We start from the raw sequence: 15,884 nt of genomic DNA on the forward strand, positions 1-15,884 counted from the left end.
ATTGGCTTTTCTTTGTATGTTACTTGCTTCTTTCATCCTACAGCTCATAGAAGGGCCTCTTTAGTTGATATTTTGGTCAGCCTGATGACTGCATGTCATGACGTCTTCCTGTTTGCATTGAATCTCCCAGGGGACCTTTGAGCTTCTTGAACTTATATATTGAGATTTTTAGCAAGGCCTCAGAAATTTTCTTCTATTATATCATTGAATAGCTTCTCCAACCCTTGAGTGTTTTCTTCTTTGCCTTCGGGTAAACCTACCGTCCTCACATTAGGTTTCTGGACATAATCCCACATCCCTTGCAGGCTTTGCTCTTTTCTCGTTTCTCTGCTCTATCTCTGTGACTGATTTATTTAATTTGAAGGTGTCATCTTCAATCTCTGAGATTATTTCTTCTGTTTGATCTACCCTGTTCTTCAGGCTTTCCGCTGTGTTTTGTAGTTTCCTGAATTTATTCTTCATTTCCAGGAGTTTGGTTAGATTTTTCTTCATGGCTTCAATTTCTGTAGTGAATTTTTGTTCCAGGTCTTGGAATCTTTTTGCATTTTCTTTGTGTTGGTTATCCAGTTTTTCTTGGAAGTCGTTGAATTTTCTTACGATCCATGCTCAAAATACTTCTGTCATTTTAGTGGTCTGATTTTGGTTGATGTCCATTTCTGAGAGCCTGGTATTCCTCTTTGGGGGTGTGCTTTCCATTTGAATTTTCATATTCCCAAGTTCCTTCGCTGATTTCTTCCCATCTGGATCAGTTGTTGCTTCTTACCTATAGCTTTTCGTTTGGATAATGAGACACCCTGTTCAGTCTCTGAGCTAGTAGGTGGTGTTTGTGGTGAGATTCAGCCACACCCTGTATGATGAGTCAGTAGATGCCGTAAAAGGGTATGCAGAATGTCCTCCCTGTTGGTAGGTGGCGCCTGCTGGGAGGACAAGGCTACACTCTTGTTTTGGGGTCCTGTAACCAGCTCTTGTTCCTCTGGAGAGGCACTCTAGTGCCTCAGGTGGTGGGGCCCTGGGACTTCCGGGTGTGTCCTTATTGTCTACCTCAGTGACGGCTGGTCTGGGAGTGAGTCTGGGCGGAGCTGCGTTGGGTAAGCCTGCCCTCAGGCACTACCAATGCTGTTAGCAGGGGTCAAAATTCTGTTCTCTGCTTCGGAGAGAAGCTGTCAGGGAGGGGCTGGAATGGCCCCGCTCAGTCATAAAGTCTGCATGTGGGGGTGGGCCTGTCTTAGACCGGCAGTCTGGAGCAGACCTCACTCCTTTCCATCCTTCCCAACACCATGGCTTCTCCTGGTTCTCTGTCAGCAGGCCAGACATCACACCACCAGGCCTCCCCTGGCTGTGATGCAGGCCTGGACGTTCCCTGAGCCGGGTCACTGCCTGGGCTGGGCACACAGCCCCCCTTCAGAAGAAGGTTGCCCTGAAGCATGCCAATCTGCCCTTTAAGGCATACATATCTTAGTAGGCTCGTTCACATATATCCCTTCTGTGCCCCGCCAAGAAGGGGCACCCTGGGTACACAGGATCTGGTCTGCATGTCTGACCTCTGGGCCCTGGAATTCAATCCTTGAACCCACCAGGGAGAGGAGTGCCAGTCCTAATTCATGAATGGGAGCCCAAGCTGGGTCGTTATCTCTCAGCCTCAGGGTTTGCTCCATTCTCCTGGGATCACTGGACCAGCAGCACCTTGGAGGGCTGGCACGTATGGAGCTCAGTCTGAGAATCCCTCAGTCACCTGTAGGGCCCCAAAAGGGAAGGTCCCGTTCCCTAGAGATGCCTCTGGCTGGTGGCTATATTGTCTCTCTCGGCAGCTGTGGATAAGGAAGGGGGAGGGCAAAGTGTAGCAATATGGCACCTGCCGTGCGGCTCAGGTCTGTGCACACGGAGGTGCCCCGAGAGAGTTGGGAGCCTGGTGCCGTGTCTGCTACAGGCTTTCTGCTCACTGGTGGTGGCTGTCTCTGGTCTGGTGTCCCCAGGTCTCTCTACCTGTTGGGGAGCCTACCAGCAGTCCGAGATGCAAGGTAGGGGAAAGTTAACCGTGCCCCCTACCCTTACTGCTGGTCTCCAAGCTTCTTGGGAGGTCTCTTTTTCCAGTTCTCCTCCACAATCTCCCCCCCCCCCCCCCGCCCTGTGAAGTCTCCAGTAGTGTCTGGTACCCCTCCTTTCGACCCTCGTCCAATGTATGCTTGTTTCTTTCTTCTAAAAACTGTGTTTTTTACAGAAATATCTCTGGCGGTGTTTCTCGTCCGCCATCTTGCTCTGCCCCCCTCCAAGAATCATTTCTTAACAGCCAAACAACCTGGGTTTAAATCTTGATTCAGCCTACTAGGATGGGAGTTAAATGAGTAATTTCCCCTGTCTTTGCCTAAGGTTTCTTAATCAGTCATGAGGATATCAATAGTTTCGTAGAGTTGAATAATCACTCAGTAACTGTGTGCAAATGTGTAATGGCTTACTCTAAGTGCTGGATAGAGGATAATAAATATGCAAAAAAAAATCAATAACTTCTTAAAGCAAATAATAAGTGTTAAGTGTGAACAAATTCCATGTTGACAATATGGGACTTCAGTAGCCTCAATGAAGACATAAAAATGGTGAAAAGATATATGAAATGGTGCTCAACACCACTATTGAGCAAAATGCAAATCCAGGCCGGGCGCGGTGGCTCACGCCTGTAATCCTACCTCTCTGGGAGGCCGAGGCGGGCGGATTGCTCAACGTCAGGAGTTCAAAACCAGCCTGAGCAAGAGCGAGATCTCGTCTCTACTATAAATAGAAAGAAACTAATTGGCCAACTGATATATATATAAAAAATTAGCCGGGCATGGTGGCGCATGCCTGTAGTCCCAGCTACTCGGGAGGCTGAGACAGAAGGATCGCTCGAGCCCAGGAGTTTGAGGTTGCTGTGAGCTAGGCTGACGCCACGGCACTCAATCTAGCCTGGGCAACAAAGCGAGACTCTGTCTCAAAAAAAAAAAAAAAAAAAAATGCAAATCCAATCAACTTGTATCTCCTAGGATGGCCATTACTAAAAATTCAAAAGATAACAAATATTGGCAAGGATGTGGAGAACAGGGAAGGCTTGAATACTGTTGTTGGGAATGTGAATTCATAAAGCTATTTTGGAAAATAGTATAGTCTTAAAAATTGTAATTTAATTTTCCTCAAAATATTATAAAAGAAAAAATCAAAAAATAAAAATATTAAAGACTTAAACTATCATGTGATCTGACAATCTCATTTCTGGGCATATGTCAAAAGGGAATAAAATCAGTATCTTGAAAAGGTATCTGCAGTCCATGTGTACCGCAGCATTATTCACAATAGCCAAGGCATGAAAACAACAGAAGTGCTTTTAATGGATTGTTGAATAAAGAAAATGTGACACAGAATAGAATATTTTTCACCCATGAAAGGGAAGGAAATTCTGGCCTTTGTTACAACATGGATGGGCGGAGAGGACATTATGTTAAGTGAAATAAGCCAGCTACAAAAAACCCCCCCAAAAAACAAAAACAAAAATCCCCACATTATCTCACTCATATTTAAAATCTAAAAAGAAGTTAAACTCACAGAATCAGAGTAGAATAGAGGGAATATACATCAAATTCTATAAAATTTTAGTTTGATAGGAATATATTCAAGATATCTATGGTACAACATGGGAACTATAGTTAGTAACTATTGTATTCTTGGAAATCAGAGAGTAGATTGTAAGTGTTCTCATCACACACACAAAAAAATAAGTGAGGTAATGAGTTTGTTAATTAGCTCAATTTAGCCATTTCATAATGTATACATATTTCAAAACATCATGTTGCACATAATATATAAAATTTTTACTTCTCAATTTAAATATATATTTAATAAATATACATACATTAAATCTGATATAATAGAATCTACAAAAACCCTAAAACTAACGAGTTCATTAAGTTTACAGAATGCAAGATCAATATACAAAAATCAATTATCTTTTCTATACACTAGTTATAAATAATGAAAATTATTTTTAAAAAATCTCAATTATAACAGTATGAAAAGTATAAAATACTTGAAAGACTTGAGAATTGATCTAGGAGAAAATATCCACAGAGATGAGGGGAAACAGTATCTAATATCATTAACCTGAGTTCTGATTCCACCTGCTGTCGAAGCTTATGGGCTAGAGAAGGGTGGAGACATGAAAGTCAGGAGGAGATAACAGGGGTGGATGAGGCAGGATTCTCACGCTAATGGTCACCGTGCACAGCCAGGTCACACCCCAGCCTCTCTTTGTGCCCAGGAAACAGACTCACATTGCTTCCAGTGCTTCTAGGAAACACAAGTAGCTTCTCCGACATCTTCCAGTAAAGGAAGTAGAACAGATACCACTTCCATCAGCTCTGATTCACCCAGAACTTCTGGTAGATGTTGTATCACCTATTCATACCACATCCTGTCATTCTGCCACAAAGAGGTTACTGAAGAGTCTTAGGACCGGGCGTGGTGGCTCACGCCTGTAACCCTAGCACTCTGGGAGCCCGAGGCAGGCAGATTGCTCAAGGTCAGGATTTCGAAACCAGCCTGAGCAAGAGCAAGACCCTGTCTCTACTATAAATAGAAAGAAATTAATTGGCCAACTAATATATATAGAAAAAATTAGCCAGGCATGGTGGCGCATGCCTGTATTCCCAGCTACTTGGGAGGCTGAGGCAGTAGGATTGCTTGAGCCCAGGAGTTTGAGGTTGCTGTGAGCTAGGCTGACACCATGGCACTCACTCTAGCCTGGGCAACAAAGTGAGACTGTCTCAAAAAAAAAAAAGAGTCTTAGGCTCACCTCTCTCTATTCCAACTCCTCTCAACGTTTGAGAGGTAAACCCCTTCAGGCTCTCTATCACTGGATGCAAAGAGGAGAGAATGGCAAATTGAACTTCTTGATTAGTCATCAGGGCAGACCTCAGAACTAAATAAAATCACTTCAGATAGGAGGACACTACAGATGTTGGTAAGTGGGTGGTAGCCACCATCTCACTTGAGCCATCTTGAGTATTATGGGCTGAATATTTCCCTCCTGGACCCCTTGCTCCTATCAATATCCAATTCAGCTAGAATAAGACGCATCACCTTCACACACCTTGTTTATGGTGTTAGGGTCCCTTCTACATTACGGGAGGCTGCTCACCAATATGCCTCACTCTCTCTCTTAGGATATACCTGCCGAGCACTGAAAACTTCATTAACAGGGCTCAAGGAAGATGCAAGAATCAGGAGAAGTCACAAGAGCTGAGCCTAAGAGGATGGCAGGATATTATTTTTGATTGAGTATCAAAACCAAGCATATTTTGGAGGCCGGGCGCTGTGGCTCACGCCTGTAATCCTAGCTCTTGGGAGGCCGAGGCGGGCGGATTGCTCAAGGTCAGGAGTTCAAAACCAGCCTGAGCAAGAGCGAGACCCCATCTCTACTATAAATAGAAAGAAATTAATTGGCCAACTGATATATATATATAAAAAATTAGCCGGGCATGGTGGCACATGCCTGTAGTCCCAGCTACCCGGGAGGCTGAGGCAGCAGGATCACTCGAGCCCAGGAGTCTGAGGTTGCTGTGAGCTAGGCTGACGCCACGGCACTCACTCTAGCCTGGGCAACAAAGTGAGACTCTGTCTCAAAAAAAAAAAAAAAAAAAAAAAAAAACCAAGCATATTTTGGGAAAAACAGACCCAAATTCTAAAAAGTATTAAATACATCTAAGCAGGACTGCCTGAGAGAAAGACACACTGGTCAGTGGGGCATGTCACCCAAAAGCTCATAGAAGGAAGATCAGAATAGCCTTGAAAAGGGGATTGAACGATGTATGTTGACTTTTTAGTAGTCAGAGTTGTGATGATTACTTTTAACTTGTAGCTGAACTCCAGAGCACCATTCAGGAGTTGTTCATATTCAGGTTCAGTGAAAGCCATGCTCTCCTGGGCTTAAAAACACAGAGTGTGGGAAGCAGAGGGTAGTTTTATGGGAGGCCCTGGGACACCAAAGTTCAGGGATGGCCATTACTTGAGGACCTTCCTTTACTAACCCTTAGCATTCTTATGTCTACACTGGGATGATGAGGCTGTTAGGAGGATGGAATGAGATAAATTATTTTTAAAAACCTACTTATTTTAGCACTAACCCTTTGTACTCGCTTCTTTTTTCTTGATTCCTTTATTCTACTCAGGATTTAATTTTTTAAATACCCCAGATTTTATAAAGCGGGGCAGTAGAATAAAAAACTGGAGTTTCTTTTGATATAAACTTATTTATTTGGATTTTTTTATATTTCAAATCATTGATACACTTAAAGAGTAATCTCTATAATTTTTGCTAACCATGTCAAGTCACATTCGACATCCAAGTGCAAAGGGCTAGCATGTACCAAGTGCTCCCAGCATGACTGTTATTGTCACCATGTTGTAAATAAACACACTAATGTTCTTACATAAATACCATACTTGGTCATACTGTGGAAAACACCAAATGTGTATGTGGTTATAATACTTATTCTCACCTACAAATAATTTGTTTTTTAAATACAGAAGATGAGTAAGAATATCACCTTGGAATGATTATTTTCCAGTTGTGCCATGATGATCCAGCTGGATGCCTAAGGAAAAGTAAAGAAAATTTCGTTTTTGCAAACAGGCACATCATTCACAACGAGTGGGTTCCTGGGCTTGGAACTCCTGTATGGGTTTTTCTCAGAAAGCGTCCCTCAAGATCAGCAGCTTCAGAGGTATCTGGGACATGTATTAAATTTACATTTCCGGATCCCAGCCAAGCCAACTTAATGTAACTTTTTTGGGGGGTGGAATCTGAAGTCTGTCTGCATTTGTAAGAATCATTCCGCAAAAGTATTGAGTCCACAGGAGCATGGTACCAACTGCCCTAAGGAGTTTCCAGCTTGTTGAGCAAGTCTGAGGATCAGAGAGCTGGGAGGATTCACCTAGACCTTGCAGTTTAAGGGTTGTGTCCTGCTGTTATCCAAAGCTTCTTGGTAGGAATCCTTGGGCTGTTAATAGGGTTTTAAGGAAACCCTTTTATGATGTGCTCTCAAGGGCAATAATGATTTAAAACAACTCTATTTTATTTAAGAACTTTTGGGTATTTCCCATTGAGTATACTTATTTGTCTTTCCGTATCCCATAATATTTTATGGCTCATGAGAATTCAATCAGAAATACCTTAAGGCCGGGGGCGGTGGGTCACGCCTGTAATCCTAGCTCTCTGGGAGGCCGAGGCAGGCAGATTGCTCAAGGTCAGGAGTTCGAAACCAGCCTGAGCAAGAGCGAGACCCCGTCTCTACTATAAATAGAATGAAATTAATTGGCCAACTAATATATAGAGAAAAAATTAGCCGGGCATGGTGGCGCATGCCTGTAGTCCTAGCTACTCGGGAGGCTGAGGCAGTAGGATGGCTTGAGCCCAGGAGATTGAGGTTGCTGTGAGCTAGGCTGACGCCATGGCACTCACTCTAGCCTAGGCAACAAAGTGAGACTCTGTCTCAAAAAAAAAAAAAAAAAGAAATACCTTAAGAATTCTCATTTCACTTTTGTTTTATAATTCTTATTTATTTTTTTATAATTTTTTTTCCTTTTTTTATTTCGGCATATTATGGGGGTACAGATTTTAAGGTTTCAATAAATGCCCATTTCCCCCCTTCCCCCACAAGTCTGAGTCTCCAGCATGACCATCCCCCAGACGGTGCACATCTCACTCATTATATATGTATATACCCGCTCCCCTTCCCCCCTGCCCAGTACCCTATTACTGTAGTACTTATGTGACCACTTAGGTGCTGCTCAGTTAATACCAATTTGCTAGTGAGTATATGTGGTGCTTCTTTTTCCATTCTTGGGAAGCTTCACTTAATAGTATGGGTTCCAGCTCTAACCAGGAAAATATAAGATGTGCTATATCACCGTTGTTTCTTAGAGCTAAATAGTACTCCATGGTATACAAATACCACATTTTATTAATCCATTCTTGGATTGATGGGCATTTGGGCTGTTTCCACAGCCTTGCAATTATGAGTTGTGCTGCTATAAACATTCGAGTGTAGGTGTCTTTTTTGTAGTGTCATTGGATCTTTTGGGTAGATGCCCAGCAATGGGATTGTTAGATCAAACGGTAGATTCACCTGTATCACTTTAAGGTATCTCCATATTGATTTCCACAGAGGTTGAACTGGTTTGCAGTCCCACCAGCAGTGTAGGAGTGTTCCTCTCTCTCCGCATCCACGCCAGCATTTATTGTTTGGAGACTTATTGATAAAGGCCATTCTCACTGGAGTTAAGTGATATCTCATTATGGTTTTGATTTGCATTTCCCTGATGATTAGAGATGTTGAGCATTTTTGCATGTTTGTTGGCCATTCTTCTGTCTTCTTTAGAAAAGTTTCTGTTCAGGTCCTTTGCCCACTTTTTAATAGGGCTATTTGATTTTTTCTTGCTGATTTTCGTGAGTTCTAAGTATATTCTAGTTATCAGCCCCTTATCGGATGCATAGGATGCAAATATTTTCTCCCATTCTGTAGGTTGTCTGTTTACTTTCATGACTATTTCTTTGGCTGTGCAGAAGCTTTGTAGTTTGATCATGTCCCATTTATTTATTTTTGTTGCTGCTGTGATTGCCTTTGGGGACTTCTTCATAAACTCTTTGCTCAGGCCGATGTATAGGAGAGTGTTTCCAACTTTTTCCTCTAGAGTTCTAATAGTTTCATATCTTAGGTTTAAGTCTGTTATCCAGCGTGAGTTGATTTTTGTGAGAGGTGAAAGGTGTGTGTCCTGTTTTAGCCTTCTACAGGTGGCTATCCAGTTTTCCCAGCACCATTTATTGAAAAGAGATTCTGTTCCCCAGCGTATGTTTTTGTCTGCTTTGTCAAAGATTAGATGGCTATATGAACATGGTTTTATATCAGGATTCTCACATCTGTTCCACTGGTCAATATTCCTATTTTTGTGCCAATACCATATTGATTTAATTACTACAGCTTTGTAGTATAGTTTGATATCTGGCATATTAATGCCTCCCATTTTGTTTTTGTTGCCTAGAATTGCTTTTGATATTCAGGGTTTCTTTGGTTCCATACGAAGCGTAAAATTATTTTTTCTATATCTGTGAAGAATTTTTTAAATAATTTTTTAATTCTTCTTTTTACTTTTTTTTAACCAATGAAAGTATGTGTTTTGCTGAATATAATTTTTATTTTAAATTGACAAGTAATCATTGTATATATTTATACGGTGCAAAAGGATACTTTTATATACATATACATTGTGGAATGATGAAATCCAGCTAATTAACAACATCCTTTAGAGAAAAAGTCTGGAGAGATGGAGCTCTACAGAAACAAAAGCTAAATAAGGGGCTGCTCACTGCTCCTCCTCACACAATCCCTGCCTGGGGAGATCTCTCCATGTTTTCTTCTTCTAGGTCTGTTTCCTCCCAAGTTAGAGAAGGGAAGCAGCAGCTAACTGTAGCGTCAACTCTGTACTTGCCCTCCTATGATACTTAAGCATATTAGAATTTACCAGAAAGTGTTTAACAATCTCCATACCCAGGCTTCAGACAAGATCCAGTAACTTACTATGTCTGAGTCAGGGATACAAATGTCAGTATTTAAGGTTTTTTCTGTTTGTAATGATACTAAGAACCAATCTACCACACTTAACAATCATTAATGTGCATAGGAATCATCTGGAAATATTAAAAATCCAAATTTGGGTCTAGGTTTTGCCTGAGAATCTGCATTTCTAAAAAATTACAGATTTGTGGATCACATGGTACCTATGAGACTAAAATAAAACAGCAGGGGCTGTGGCGGCTGTCGTGCTCTCTGCGTTAGTTGCCCCGCACAACATGGGCAGTGATCTGGGACTCCTGAGCCCATGGCCCGCATCAACCTCAAGGGGCCCGCCAAGGGGAGGCTGCTCCAGCAGGCCCCGCCATCACAGCTCCCCGCCCAGGACACCCTACCCAAGCAGCAGCAGCAGCAGCAACAGCAGCTAGGCCAGGGTGAGCCCGAGGCAGTCCCCCGCGTGCCACAGGCCTTGGAGCTCCGGCCGGGCGCCCACGCCGGGGCCCTGACTTGAGCAGCAGCCAATGGGCCGGGGGCCTGGTTCCGTGACCGGCATCCAGGCATCCCATGGCGGCTCGGAGCTGAAGAAGCCGCCCCAGTCGAACCACCAGAGCCCAAAACCGCAGCCACACCAGCCACCCTCCCTAGCGGCCGTGTCCAGAGCCACAGCCCGTCTGGGCGCAGCGCAATCAGCTGACCTGGTGCCCACGAGCGCCAGCACCGGTGGAGCAGCGCGTACGGCAAGAGAGCTCGGGCAGCACGAAGTGGCTGCCGCCGCCGCCTACGCACCAGGGATGGTGACAGCCTGTCCACGGCGGGGCAGGCACCGAGCTGGGCGCAGAAAGGGTAAACGAAAGCCGCGGCCTGCAGAGCAGGACAAGTCAGCGCATCAGCAGGCCCAAGGCTGTGTGCGACACGCTGCCAATGCTGGCCCGGCCACTCGGGCCCATAAGGGCACGTTTAAGAAGAAGCCTGCCGTGACTGCCGGCAGAATTTCTTCTTACTAAAATAGACTTAAAAATTTTATTTCGCCTGTTTACTTTTTAATAGGATAAAATACAATCAAATAAGGCCGGGCGCGGTGGCTCACGCCTGTAATCCTAGCTCTCTGGGAGGCCGAGGCGGGTGGATCGTTTGAGCTCAGGAGTTTGAAACCAGCCTGAGTAAGAGCGAGACCCGTCTTTACTATAAATAGAAAGAAATTAATTGGCCAACTAATATATATAGAAAAAAATTAGCCGGGCATGGTGGCGCATGCCTGTAGTCCCAGCTACTCGGGAGGCTGAGGCAGCAGGATCGCTTGAGCCCAGGAGTTTGAGGTTGCTGTGAGCTAGGCTAAGTCACGGCACTCACTCTAGCCTGGGCAACAAAGTGAGACTCTGTCTAAAAAAAAAAAAAAAAAACAATCAGGCCGGGCGCGGTGGCTCACGCCTGTAATCCTAGCACCCTGGGAGGCCGAGGCGGGCGGATTGCTCGAGGTCGGGAGTTCGAAACCAGCCTGAGCGAGACCCCGTCTCTACTAAAAATAGAAAGAAATTAATTGACCAACTAAAAGTATATGTACAAAAAAATTAGCCAGGCATGGTGGTGCATGCCTGTAGTCCCAGCTACTCGGGAGGCTCAGGCAGGAGGATCGCTTGAGCCCAGGAGTTGGAGGTTGCTGTGAGCGAGGCTGACACCACGGCACTCACTCTAGCCAGGGCAACAAAAGTGAGACTGTCTCAAAAAAAAAAAAAAACAATCAAATAAAAAACATAAGAATGAATCTACCAAAGTGTGTAGAGCATATGAGATAAACCATAGAAAGTTCCTAAAATACATGAAACAAGTAGAAAATAATATCATGTTCTTAAGTTGAAAAACTCAAAGTATCAAAATCAATTGTTCTTTAAGGTAAGTTATAAATTTAATTTGTTCCAAATACACACACCAGTAGGTATTAGAGTTAGGCATGTTATTGCAAAAAATCTTACAGACAAAGACTTAAGAATTGCCAAGAGGGCCCGGCGTGGTGGCTCATGCCTATAATCCTAGCACCCTAGGAGGCCTAGACAGGTGGATTGCTCAAGGTCAGGAGTTCAAAACCAGTCTGAGCAAGAGCAAGACCCTGTCTCTACTAAAAAAAAAAAGAAAGAAATTAGCTGGACAACTAAAAATATGTAGGAAATATTAGCCAGGCATGGTGGCGCATGCCTGTAGTCCCAGCTACTCAGGAGGCTGAGGCAGAAGGATTGCTTGAGCCCAGGAGTTTGAGGTTGCTGTGAGCTAGGCTGATGCCATGGCACTCACTCTAGCCTGGGCAACAGAGTGAGATTCTGTCTCAAAAAAAAAAAAAACAAAAACAAAAAAAAGAATTGCCAAGAAATCTCTGAAGAAAAAAATAAAAATAGATTGGCCAGCCCACTTAGAAACCCAAATTGATTAAAAGACTGATAGACCTATGGAGCTAAAAATTTTAAATCAGACCAAAGTGCCTAAAAGTAAGGGTTAGTTCATTAGTTCATTCAGGTTGCTACCAAAAACAAACAAACAAAAAAGCCTTAGACTGGGTACTGTATAAACAACAGAAATTTGTTGCTTAGAGTTAAGGAGTCTGGAAAGTCCAAGGTCAAGGCACCAGCAAACTTGGTGTCTGTTGAGGGCCCTGTTGCTCTTGTTGTATCCTCACATGGAGAAGGGACAAGGATGTTCCCTTCAATCTCCTTCACAAGGGCACTAATTCTCTTTATGAAGACAGAGTCTCCCTGACTTAGTCATTTCCTCAAATGCCCCATACTTAATACTACCACTGGGGATTAAGTTTGCCCATATGAATTTAGAGGTGGAGGCACACAAATATTCAGCCCATAGCAGAAAGTTTATAAGCAATAAAAACTACAGTAAAGATGGCATCATTAATACTTTGGGTGTGGGAATTTGATTTTATCACAAAGGCAAAAATAATTATTCATTCTTCACTACCTGGAACAAAATCAAGGCTCAGTGAAAGATGAATCTATATGGGAAAAAAAGTTTTGATAAGGTTTATTATAACAGGTTGTACCAGAATTTTGAGGTTTCTGGGGTACAGGGCCCAGAATTCCCTCCTATGACATTTTCACTGAAGTTACTCATGCTCACATTCAATTTGGAAGTGGATAAAATGTTTTGTGTTTCATTATTTAAGAAATTGAAAATAAAGAAGGCTGATTTATATGATCCTCAAACAATTATTCAGTCAGTGCTTCTTTTCTGAGGCTGGGCAAAGAATCTCAAACCCACAGAAGCATCATGTTCCCTCAGAAAGGAGACTTCGCCCTGAGCCAGACCTTCCTCTTTCACTAATCACAGTCTTTCACAGGCATGTAGTGCTCTGTGGCCCTACCACACAGGCTTAACTCTGAGAATCTGACCTCAGAAGGTGACTGACTGACTGGTGTGTGTCCTAGCACTCAGATGGACAGGCATCCTGCCCTACTTAATAATCCCTTCAGGGATCTGGGATGTTTCCTGGACCCATCTACCAGATACAGATAAACTGGAAAATGTAGTCAGAAGCTTTGATTCCCAGTGGGTACTCTGCCCTGCACCACCAGCTTCTCTGGAAGTACAACATTTAAATCTCCCCTGAAAGACCCATCTCAGTGTATTTCTCTGTGCCAACATAGTGGATTTAGTAAAGTGGGAAGAGAAATAGGCAAAAGTCAGTTTATGCTGGGGGCTGGGTCTAGAGTCCCCTTACATATGTCTCTAATTTTCACCAAATAATGACAAATATAGATTCATCTCTTGGTGGTAGAAAAGCAGAGGAGGAGCCCCAGCTACAGAGGAAGGAGAAAGTGGAAGCAGTGCTGCATAGATCCAGCTTAAGCTCCGCCAAGGGGTACACTAAGTGTCCTTGGAGAAAAACAATAGCTCTCCATCATTTGAAAAACTGTGGCCTCAGACAGCTGGACACTGGAAGCACGTGTTCCTCACTAGAATTCCATGGCTGTATCACTGAGAAACGGAACAGTGTCAAAGGATTCTAAAGGCTGATGTACAGAACCAAAAGGAGAAGAACCCACATCCCCTGCCCTACCATCTAGCCTAACAAATATTACCCCTGTGCAGGACCAACATGATTCTTTGACTGTTTTCTGGACCTCACTAAGGGTGAATCAAAAAGACAAATGTTACTAATGCCCTTCCATTCTCCATAGCTCCTGGGGTCTAACTTGTTCCCTGCCCAGGTTTTAGGTCATCATACTTCTTCTGCATTCCAAGATTCAGTTTGTACCATCCCAATATGTATAATTATACCTTTACTCTGGTCACTCCCTACTTTCTCCTAGACATTTTATCTAGAAGAGTCAGGTGAAACAGGAAGAAGGATGTTGTCCCTATGTAAAACGTAACCAGAACTAAGTTGACTCCCATAATCCCTCTTTGGGTTGGGCTGCCACTCAGAGGGTGCACATACCAGGCTGGTCTGGGCTGCAGTTAGGGGAAAGAAAGGCACATCTTCTCAGGGAATAGTCAGTGTAGAACCTCAAATTGGAGAAATAGATTCCTATAGTCCCCAACAATTTTATACTTACCTTAGAGGCAATCAAGAAGAGATAATCCCTATGAGGGACAACCACTCTCAATCCACAAATTACCTAATGAACATGTTTGGTCAAAATGAGAAAAAAAATGGTACAGTCACCTCATTTTCAGTACATGTTTTGAAAAAGATATAACAGAGTGCAAGTGGTCTTAAAATTCAGAAAGGTAACAGATTAGTTTAAAGGGACACATAGTATGGCTGAAGTTAGCTGACTGTTATGCTAAAAGTATCAAGTGTGGTGAGGCATGACCATTATTATGTCAAGAAGTGGACCAAACATCAGTCATTCTGCTTGGAATGGTCTGGGGCCTCCTCAACCATGAGACAAACAGATCAACTTTAGCAAGATCCATAAGTCTGGCTGTACTGATAGCCTCTGCATTAGACATGGATTCAGACTCAATCCATAGCTTGATTATGGCTAGTCTCTTCAAAGAACAGCCTCTTTCCATAGGCTTCTAATTAAGTGATCAGGCAATTAGATCTGCAGCTAATATTATTTCTACTTTGCAGCTCCCCAAAAAGTGTGCCCATAAATAGTCTATAGTTTACAATGTGGAAGACCGACAGCTACAATGTGGGCAATGACCTCAAACCCTGAGTCCTGAATACTGAGTAGAGTGACCAGCCGTACTTCAGGTTCTGCATGACTGGCATCAAGGTTAAACAGCCACAGCAGCCCAGTGGACACCATGAGTTGGTAGCTTCCCTGGCGCATCAATGAACCAGAGCCATGCACTGAGGGAATACTCGGTGAATTGGCATCCCCATGGAGCCAGCATCTTTGATTGAGCTAGTAGAAGGGGACATAAAATATCCACCAAGGATAAATTCTAATTTTTCCTTTAGAGCTGAGATATTTGTCAGTCCAATTTCCTTCCAGAATATATTATTTCTATTTAACAAGTGCTTTTTCGAAGTCTTTCACAGAGTTCAAATTGGCCCACTTCAAAATGGGAATATAAAGCCAAGGAGCCTCCAGCCTTTGATGGGCTAGGATTCAGTTTGCCAGGAGCTCTGTTAGCAAACTCACAGCTGGCTTTCAAATCAGTGTAACCAGTAGTGTTAGGGTGGCTATGATTTTAAAACTCCAGGAGATCTCTCTAGGTGGTGGCTGAATTCCTTTGCCAGAGCCTCCAAATAGCAACATCATTAAGTTTCCCTTGACCACCGGAAGAACTGACCAATGCTAACCTGCCTACATAGTTCCACTAAGCCTTAACTAAAAAGCAGGACTCTGGATTTTTTTTTTTTAAAGTCTTATCAGCTACCTCTTCTAGCAGAGAGATACCATCCTAGACAGAATCACTGAGACAGATGTTTATGATTTGGCAGCCAATAGAACATCATCCACACAGTGAAAATATTGGACATCACAGCACAGAGTTACTCATGACAGAGCCTGATCTGCCCACTGTGGCAAATGGCAGACCAAGTGTGTCTTATACTTCTCTACCTGTCCCTCACCCAGATGGGAATAATACACTCTGACACTTATGTGATAGGGAAGCACAAAAATGTTTAACAATTCCTACTATAGAAGCTGGTGTAGAAACAGCATAGGATATTGAATTAGCCAAAAGGCCCCCCCCCACCACTGAGTGATCTTCCTACTCTGTGAACCCCACCTAAAACCTATCAGTTGAATTTTGGTGTTTGTTTTTTGCTTTTTTCACTTTATTTTTCCCTCTATATAAACATGGTCTAAAGAGTTTACACTATCA

At 43.2% G+C, this 15,884-nt stretch overlaps 1 protein-coding gene across 6 annotated transcripts in view; it reads right to left on the reverse strand.

Moving 5' to 3' along the window:
- Nucleotides 1-15,884, reverse strand: part of LOC105864197 (KRAB domain-containing protein 5-like) — a 70,099-nt gene that overhangs the window by 33,338 nt on the left and 20,877 nt on the right. For 4 of the 6 annotated variants that reach the window (XM_076009274.1, XM_076009273.1, XM_012751885.2 and 1 more), the window contains exon 2: nt 6,570-6,617. The exons of the other annotated variants lie outside the window; for them this stretch is intronic. In XM_076009274.1, the coding sequence (XP_075865389.1) occupies nt 6,570-6,617 (48 nt within the window). The remainder of the gene's footprint in view (nt 1-6,569; nt 6,618-15,884) is intronic. 6 annotated transcript variants of the gene reach the window in all.

The sequence above is a fragment of the Microcebus murinus genome, chromosome 13 (genome assembly GCF_040939455.1).
Source record: "Microcebus murinus isolate Inina chromosome 13, M.murinus_Inina_mat1.0, whole genome shotgun sequence".
Classification (NCBI taxonomy): Eukaryota; Metazoa; Chordata; class Mammalia; order Primates; family Cheirogaleidae; genus Microcebus; species Microcebus murinus.